Genomic DNA, 9,919 nt, shown 5'->3' with positions numbered 1-9,919 from the left:
TGATAATCAAGTGCTTTTCATGTGCTTTAGTATGTAATCAACACATCAAAGTAAGTGCTTCTTTAAAGAATATTAAAACAATGATTTAAAAGTGTGTGTGTGTGTTCACTGCTGTGTGTGTGCACTTTGGATGGGATAAATGCAGAGCACTAATTCCTTGGCCACATGTCACTTTCACTTTCACTTCACTTCACTATATATCGTTGGAAAGGTCTAAGACTCCTAAATAGATATTTTATGTTTTTGTTAAAAATTATGTAGGAAAAGTACTAGATTCATTTTTGACAAGAGTGCACCTCAAAAATCTACATCATAACAGGAGTTCTGACCTTTGTAAAAAAAAAAGTCTTCTTTGTTGCCTTTTTCTCGATCACACTTTAGAAATCATCAGAAATTATATATCAATTGAAAACTTTAAATCTCAAAATTCATCCTTTGAAACCCATTTTGAAATCAAACATTGCATTACCATGAAAATGGTACATCAATATCATGTTACAAAATGTTTTCCTTCATGAATTATACAAATTTAAGTTTGGATCGTGCACTTTCACGTCTATGTTCAAAAATGTGAGTGACAGTTAAGGGGTTAAACTGGTTTAAAGTGAAGGAAGTGAGGTCAGGAAGAGAGAGCGACTGAATATTACTTTTTCTTCACACCTTTCGTCTATAATTTCGCACCGCTCTCCTCATTTCCTTTCCCTCCCCTTATCCCCCCCTCTCTCTCTCTATCTCTCTCTCTCTCTCTGTCTCAGCACCCTCCTCCCATCACTGAAACCTCAGTCCGCGCACACATTTCAAACTTACGCTCGCATCTCTGACTCTTCTGTGTCGGGAGATTCAGATCCTGAGTGGTGAAGCTCAGCCTCCCAGGCTGGATTTGCAGCGGGAGTGGAGTGCTGCACCACGTGGGTGCCTCGGGCTGCTCGGCCAGTGTGCGCCGGCGGCGGGAGGAAACCGGAGCGAGGAGGAGTTTGGCGCGGGGTCAGGAGAGTCAGGCAGGTGGCATGAGCAGGAGCAGGGGGTCGCCGTTAGCACAATGTGGGAAACGGAGGGTCTGCAGACGCTCGGCATCGTGCTGATCGTGTGCGCTTCGCTCAAGCTGCTTCATCTGCTGGGGCTTATCAGCTTCTCTGAGGGTAAGAGAGAGAGAGAGAGACGAGACGAGCTTCGTGTCGAGAGTTTGTGCAGCGCAGATGTTTTTTGATGTCATGTCAGAATGACAAATATGTTTCTAGATGTGTAAAATAATTGTTCAGAAGTTTTAAATGAGTGGGAATGCATATGAGAATGAAGGTGTAGGGGTAAAGATAGATGAAATGATTGGGAGTGTTATAGAAATATAGCTTTGGAGGCAATTTGTAAGTGTTTATGTGAATACATCAGGAGTCGTGTGTCTTTTAAGAGCCAGATGGACATACAGTAGATCTTCCTTCTCTCTTAAAAGTGTCTTAGTAGAGATTCGGTTTTAACTATTAGGCTTTATTTAAAAGAAATCGGTAACACTTTACAATAAGGTTTCATTTGTTAACATTAGTGGCCTAAGTTAACATGAACTTAGGTGCTGGGCGGTATACCGGTTCATACCGAATACCGGTGTTTATTTTTGTTATGATATGAATTTTTAAAATATTCACCGGTGTATGTCGCTTAAACAATGTTGTCATGTAGAATAAGGCATTAATATGTGCTTAATTAGTACTAATAAATGGCTAATATTCTAGTAATAGGCATGCTAATAAGCAACTAGTTAAGAGACCCTAAAATAAAGTTACCGAAAATGCCATTTTATTTTTCCTAGTTCACGTTTAATTCATTGTGTTATCTGTTAATTGTAACATTTTCTAGCAGTTTCTGAGTGGAAATTCTTTCTGTAGCTATTTTTCATTGTGCAATGAATTAGTTATAGGTTAGTGGGTTAGTTTTTCCCAAAATAAAAATTCAATCATCATTTACTAACTTGCAAAATGCTCTGAGGAACTAACTGAGGCCGTGTGATTCAGGCACTGTATCTGATTCTGAAGTCATGCAATAGCTTTCTCATACACCGACCTATTGTACATTCAAATCTGGCGTGTTTATGACGAGAAAGAGAACTCCTTTGGGTTACAATGCAAACTGCTCACCGAGGGGAAAAACTAAACACAAACCTCAGCAAAGCAGGAAATTTGAATGTGCAGAATCTGAAAAGCTTCATAGAGGACTTCTAGCGTATAGCTGTGTTCCACAGAAGATAAAGAAGCGAAAGTAAATGTTGAACCAATTTCCGTTGTTGTATAGGCATGCATTATTTGGTCAATTACTGTTGTGATTAAAACTGAAATACCATTAGAAAAAGAGTAACATTTATAATGAGGGTATTGACATGCATCTGCAATTTGTGTTGCAAAGTTACAGTGCATTAAGCAAATTTGTCCACGTTTCCTTATGAAATATTGGATAGCAAGCTGTTAATTTAACAGAAAATCCATTATTGTATTGCATTGATCTAAAGCTGAATAAGTCTCAATAAGATCAAATTGTATGGAGGTTTGTTGTGAATATGTTGGGTGATTACACGGTCACACAGGCTACGCTAATCAGGATATATTTCAAAATGCATATTTTTCTCTCTGTTTTGCCTTCCATCCACACTGAGATGGCATTTTCGGCCAACGAAAACAGCTTTTGAAGACACTCACCCAAGTTTGTATTGTAGTGTAGACTGTAAAAACAGGGATATTTGAATATGATGATGACGCTTGTTTAGTCATATGATGCTTTTTGTACTGATATTGTACCGGTAGACGTATAACAGGAGTTGCCTGTTATGTGCTATTCACACTCTTGCTAAAGATAAATGCTATTTTTTACAATCTTCATATTACATTATTGCAAAGATTGCGGAAAATGGAAAACTCGCAATTGCTGTCCTGCATCAAAACATGAGGAAAATTGCATTTTAGACCATTTATGGAATGGCGATTGAGTGCAACCTGGACGTACCAGCGGTGAGATATTTTGCTATATAAATGATTGTGCCAGAAGAATAGCATGTTCCATTACTACGGGAGTCTTCAGACATCAGATCAAAGGCCAGAGATCATTACTCTTGTTCTGCTGATTAAATGCACCTCTGCGAGCGCAGACTCCGTCCAACAATTGTACGCCTTTGCAAGCCGAACCCAGTTTGCTTTTAGCACTTTTAGCTGTAGCTTAGCATAGATCATTGAATCTGATTTGACCGTTAGCATCTCGCTCAAAAATGACCACAGAGTTTCTATATTTTTCCTATTTAAAACTTGACTCTTCTGGAGCGTGCTGGGGACTATTTTCAGGTGCTGCGTAATATCATTGCGCCTGCTGCACCCGGAATGAGAGTATAGTTCCTAGCCATATCGGCCGAGAAAATCGCAACTTTTCCGTCGGTCTTTGTACACGATGTAACTACAGAAGAGTCATGTTTTAAATAGGAAAAATATAGAAACTCTTTGGTCTTTTTTGAGCGAGATGCTAACGGTCTAATCAGATTCAATGATCTATGCTAAGCTACAGCTAAAAGTGCTACCGCCAGACCCGGAGATCGGCTGAATGGATTCGAAAACGGTAAAACTCAACTGTTTAACTCTAGGGGAGATGGAAAATGAGCCTATTTTCAAAAATAGTGGAGTGTTCCTTTTTAGAGAATTGTTTATTTTTTTAAATTTTGAATTCATTTGAATTAGATTTTTTTAAATGTTTGCCTTTTTTTTTTAAATAAACTTTTCTAAATAATATTTGCTAAAATTTGCATGGATAAACACATTTATTTATTTATTTATTCCAATCAGTAATCAAAGATTAGCAAAACACCTACAGGGTTGCACAAACACAATTATCATTAATTTAGCTTAATTAATTAAATTTTCTTAATTTATTTTACAAAATACTGCTTTCATATAATAATGGAAATGGGAGTGTATTCACCCTCAGTAATTTAAGACTAGCAAAACACCTACATGTCTGCACACGTTATTTCTATATTTATTTAAAAATATATATTTGCAATGTTTTATTTGTCTTTTTAATGTTTATTTATTTTATTTTTATTTAAAGAATATTTTGCTAAATACTCTGTAATCACAACAAAACACCTATACATGGTTTCACACACTTTTATTTATTTAAAAATTACTTTATTAGAATGAATTTATTTATTTAGCTAAATGGTTTTGCTCTAATATAATGATGAAAAACAGGAGTGCTTATATATAATTGAAGCCAAATACCAACACATTTGGACACACACCTCAGCTAAAAAAAAATAAATAAATAAATCTTGAGTGGCAGCCCTTCAATTGAGATTTATTCTCCTGAAGACAGCAGATTTCAAATAAAAGTGCATTGTTCTTCAAATATCTCTGAACTCTCAAACTTCAGAATGTGCTTCAACTCTGTTTTACCTTCCATCTCTTGAGAGTTGGATAAAAGCAGAAGGTTATGACTCCGGTTTAGTGTTTGTGATCAGTTTGCTTGTGTTTATTGTGAATATATGCACATTTCTCTGTTCTGGCTACAGATACTCCATCTGAACTGCACATCAAAGATTTATATCATTTTTAATGTCCCAATTAAGATGCAGGACATCATGATAATGTTCTGTTTGCTATTGCTTTAAAAGTCTGTGATCTCAGTTCATGCCACTGCTACTTGCTTCACATGTTGTTTTGTCACATGATTCAGTCAGGGTCTGATCCCAGTGCAGGGAATTTCTGTCAGTCAGTGGCTCTGATTCAGCACATGTTTAAACTTGGATCCAATGTGTTATTTTTCAAGTCAGTCAAATCTCAAGTCATGATCAAAACTCGACTTGCGCCTCAGGTTACAAGGTTGCAGTTGAGCCAAGACGCGTCAGGTTTTAAATTTAAGACTCCAAAGGGCTTGCTGTAATTTTGATTTAATTTTTAATGTATTTTGGCACAAGCCATAATAAGTAAACAATGTGCCAAACTTTGTAGACTCCCATATGAAAGCAGCAGAGGCTTGTTCAGTCCCAGTATCTCCTCAAGCAGACTTGTGTCCTTTGAACATTTAAGAGTGTGTTTATGTGCGCATTTCACCTGTGTGTTCGCAAGGTAACCGTTATCAGCAGAGCACATGCAAGAATAATATGAGAACATCTGGAAACATTAGCTTATTAACCTGCTTGAGTACTATAGTTATGAAAACAAGGGCGAATTTAACAGTCTTTGTTCGTGTGACACTTACCAATAGACAGTTAATTGCTTTTTGCAGTGAATCTGAGACTCTGTTGCAGTCTTGCAGCAGAGCTGCTTCTACAATGACTGACTAATGAAGAAACAAAAGAGTAACATAAATAATATGCAACACAAATGACTTGTTATTTAGAATTTTGTTAACATTATAATAATACAACAAAACGATCTTGAGTTCTTTATATATCTTTCCTGGCCAAGTTAAAGCAATAGTTTACCCAAAAATTTTAATTTGTTACCATTTTATTTACCCTCAGACCATCCAAGATGTACATTAGTTTTTTTCTTCATCAGAACAGATTTGGAGAAATGTAGCATTCCATCATTTGCTCACCAATGGATCCTCTGCAGTGAATGGGTGCCGTCAGAATGAGAGTCCAAAAAACATGACAATAATGCACAAGTAATCCACTCCAGTCCATCATTAATGTCTTTTAAGAAGACAAATTACTTTCTTGAAAGAAACAAATCCATATTAAATTAATTTTTAACTTTAAATCGATGTTTCTGACTAAAAGTCCTCTATCCATAATATTACATATCTCCAGTGAAAAAGACATCTGCTCTGAATCAGGAGAGAAATCTGCACAGATCAAGCACCGTTTACAAGCAAAAAGAGTTCAAAACAGCTTTAAACGAATATGTAGGTGGATTTTGATCTGAGAGGACAACAGGGGATGGACTTTTTCACTGGAGGAAGCGTTATTATAGATTATGGACTCTATTTTGGCCAGAAGCGATGGTTTAAAGTAAAAAAAAAACATCTTAATGATGGATTTGTTTCTTACAAACATGCAGCTTTTGCTTCACAAGATGTTAATTGATCAGCTGTTTGGACTCTCATTCTGACGGCACCCATTCACTGCAGAGGATCCACTGGTGAGCAAGTGATGGAATGCTACATTTCTCCAAATCTGTTCAGAAACAAACTCTACATCTACTGGACATCTTGGATGGCCTGAGGGTGAATAAATAATTTTTATGTGAACTATTCCTGTGCATGTGCAACATGTTTTGTAGTGAAAGTTTAGCTTATGCGCTTCAAAACTAGTTAGAAAGTAATGGCAAAAGGTCAAATTCAGGTTTATTTTGAATATGATGAGTTGACGTAGTGGGTGATTTTTTTGGTGCATAGAAAAAAGGGAAGAAAACTAAAACTAGTACTCATACAAAATTATAACAAACTACTAGTAATTTTCAAGTAGAAAAATCAGTTTTATTTCAAGTTATTACTGTTTATGCATTATTAAGAAAACTGTATATTTGAGCTGCTTACTTTCTCATTTGTCCAAGGTCACACAGTAAAAAAAAAACCTACCAGCTTCTATTTCAAGAGGATGCTTACAAGACTGACCTTTACTCTTAAGTACCCATAGTGATCATTCTCTTAGACCTCAGTTAGGAGAGACTACAGAGCTGTAAACAGCAGGATATTTTATGACATCTTAGTACTAAATTGCAACTTCATCCAAATGTGCAGTTAACACATTACAATTACAACTTACAACTTAAAAATGTGTAATTGCAAGTACATTTAAATACATAACATACATTAAAGTATATTTTAGTTTACCACAAATGCTTGTCAGTACATTCAGCAGCACACTTTAACCATATTAAAAAAACATGTAATTATGATATTTCAAATAAAGATGGACTTAAGCCCTATACATCATATGACCCCTTTAATTGAGTCTGAAAACATTCTTAAGTTCAAATTGCATTTAATATACATTTAAACAATGGTTACGTTTAATTGAATAAGTGTCTGAAAACAATGAATTCACTTTGCGCTAAACTATATTATTTTAAATATTATTTGCTTATTTGCTTAAATATTATTTTCGGTAACACTTTATTGTAAGGTGTCCTTGTTACACGTTATGTGTACTTACTATTATAATAACAATTAATTATGCATAATTACATGCAAGTAACCCTAACCCTAAGCCAAACCCAAATCCTAACCCTAACCATAAGTACATAGTAGTTAATTAATATTACTCAGTACTTATGTATAATTACACTGTAATTGTAGTATAGTATAGAGTGTATAGCGTGTTATATATATATACAGATTATTTATATAGAGCTCATAATTTTACTGCAGTAAGTTTATATTTGTATGAATGAGAAATAATGGGTCATATTTGTAATAACATTCATTTGCTTTTACATAGATTTTTACAATATTATGATTTTTCTTTGTAGATGTAAATTTCTGGATCTGGTTGATGTGACTAAACCTCACATTCAGTAATTTTTTTTAATTTTTTTAGCAAACTCTTATGATGTGGGAAGCTTTGTTATAAGACGTGAAATTTTTTTCATAATTTTTTTTTCTCTTCTTAAATCCTATTTTCACAGCTTTGAAGACGATGTGGTGCATGTGGATGATTACAGACGCAAGGCTTTCCGCCCATAATTCATTATTTTTCATCAAAACAATACAGGCAAATATCCTCCATCAGCATTTTCGTGACTTTAATTAATGAACTAAATTTGGAGAAATTATGCCAACTAATCCTGCACTGGCATACTCTATGATTTTTCATAACAGGATGCACAGCATCCAATATTTATGAGCTCACATTTTTGTAGGATATTTTTTTTTTCTGCAATGTGCTTATCATTCTTAAGGTTGCTTGTTTGATTTGTTTAGCTCTAACTAAACTTCTTGCATCTCCATTTAAAGTTGCACAGGAAAAGCGAGGTAAATTTCAGGAGCTTCCTGTATCTGCAGGTGAAGCTTGAAAGTGCTGACCTCATCTTGTTAGTGGCGGCTTTATTAAACGGGGTGTCACCAACTTCACACATTCTATCTTAAATGATAGATGAGCTACAAGAGACTATCAGCGGCACAAAGACAAGCTGATAATGTATTTGATCACAGACAAAGAGATCGCTGATAGTAAAGTGTATCATTCATCCGCTCCCCGACTTGACACGATTTCAACAATTGTATCCGCTCAGAACATACACAAAATAACCTTTTCCTTCATAATTGCTTATCAGGATTTTACAGAGAGGAGCACATAAATCATATTGTCACACTTGAAGCGGTACCAAGAGAGCAAACTCTTTAATTAAAGCATGTTCACCAGTTTGTAGAGCTGGATGGGGAAATAGTGCTGGCGGTCTTTCAGATATCAGGGGATGGCTGTAACTGTGGGGCCAATTGTAAGGCTAATTAACCGCTCTAATAAATCAATACTGTTTCATGCAGGGTAACAAAATATCACTTTAAGCATTACATTATTTAATTAATGTCACAGGACAAGTCTAAAATGAAGTACTGGAAGATATAACCACAGTAACTCAGAAAAAAAACAAAAATAAAAAACACTAGCGTTTTAGGATGAACATGTTCATCTTATGTACGCTACTGTAATGAATATGATACTTACTTTTTAAAAAGCAGGGAAAATTCCCGACATTAAACAAATAACCGTTTACATGCATAGGACGTTTGCATTGTAAGAATGTACAGGGATACTTCAGATATGAAAACGCTGACTTGTTAGGTGATGTTTTCTCATTAAAATCATTCGACTTCTTATTAATTCAATAGAATGTATGGGAATTCTAGGAAATACCAATATGGCGGCGCAGTGGCTTCACTTTTAAGATGTAATCAGCAATCCAGTTCTCTAGTGGTTGTTATGTGAATATACTTAAATGTGAACTGAATGTAATATTTTCTGATATGTAATTGCATGTTAATTGCAGTTAAGCAAAACCTACTTCATACAGCTTTATATGTACTTTCATAATTCTATTGACTTTGAAATGTGCTTAAAGTCTACCGCTGAATGTACTGACAAGCATTTACTGTAAACTAAAATATACTTTAAAGGGGTCATATGATGCTATTTTAAAGATCATTATTTTGTGTATTTGGTGTAACAGAATGTGTTGACATGCTTTAATGTTCAAAAAACACATTATTTTTCAAATACTGTACATTATTGTAGGTCCTCTATGCCCCGCCTCTCTCAAACGCGTCGTTTTCTACAAAGCCCCCTCCTTTGACAAGCGCCTGAATGTAATTTTTTCTGATATGTAATTGCATGTTAATTGCAGTTAAATTAATAATTAAGTAATATAAATATATAATATAATTAAGCAAAACCTACTTCATACAGCTTTATATGTACTTTCATAATTCTATTGACTTTGAAATGTGCTTAAAGTCTACCGCTGAATGTACTGACAAGCATTTACTGTAAACTAACAAAGAGAAAGGAAAACTTGAAATCGCATCATATGACCCCTTTAATGTCATTTCTATTGAAACTTATATGTCATGTTTTTTAAATAGATTTGTAACTACACAAGTTGCAATTCAGTACATTGTAAAATATATGTATTTTATATATTACAGGGATACTTCTCCCAAAAATGAAAATTCTGTCATTAATTACTCACCTCATTATTACCCTTATTTTTGTTTTCTTTGTGCACAAAAAGTATTCCCGTAGCTTCATAAAATTACGTTTAAACCACTGATGTCACATGGACTATTTTAACAATGTCCTTACACCTTTCTGGGCCTTGAACGTGGTAGTACCCTTGCTGTCTATGCAGGGTCAGAAAGCTCTCGGATTTCATCAAAAATATCTTAATCTGTCTTCTGAAGATGAACGAAGGTCTTACGGGTTTGGAACGACATGAGGGTGAGTAAT

The 9,919-nt window shown here is 35.0% G+C and overlaps 1 protein-coding gene across 1 annotated transcript in view; it reads left to right on the top strand.

Moving 5' to 3' along the window:
- Positions 1-1,026: 1,026 nt before the first annotated feature.
- Positions 1,027-9,919, top strand: part of LOC107732694 (Kv channel-interacting protein 4-like) — a 47,882-nt gene continuing 38,989 nt past the window's right edge. Inside the window, exon 1 of the mRNA XM_016544106.1 lies at positions 1,027-1,139. Coding sequence (XP_016399592.1) covers positions 1,040-1,139 — 100 coding nt within the window. The 5' untranslated portion in view covers positions 1,027-1,039. The remainder of the gene's footprint in view (positions 1,140-9,919) is intronic.

Source organism: Sinocyclocheilus rhinocerous, unplaced genomic scaffold, assembly GCF_001515625.1.
Source record: "Sinocyclocheilus rhinocerous isolate Xijiao unplaced genomic scaffold, SAMN03320098_v1.1 scaffold9, whole genome shotgun sequence".
In the NCBI taxonomy this organism is placed as follows: Eukaryota; Metazoa; Chordata; class Actinopteri; order Cypriniformes; family Cyprinidae; genus Sinocyclocheilus; species Sinocyclocheilus rhinocerous.
The sequence above is the reverse complement of the archived record's forward strand: the minus strand, read 5'-3'. Positions and strand labels throughout refer to the sequence as shown.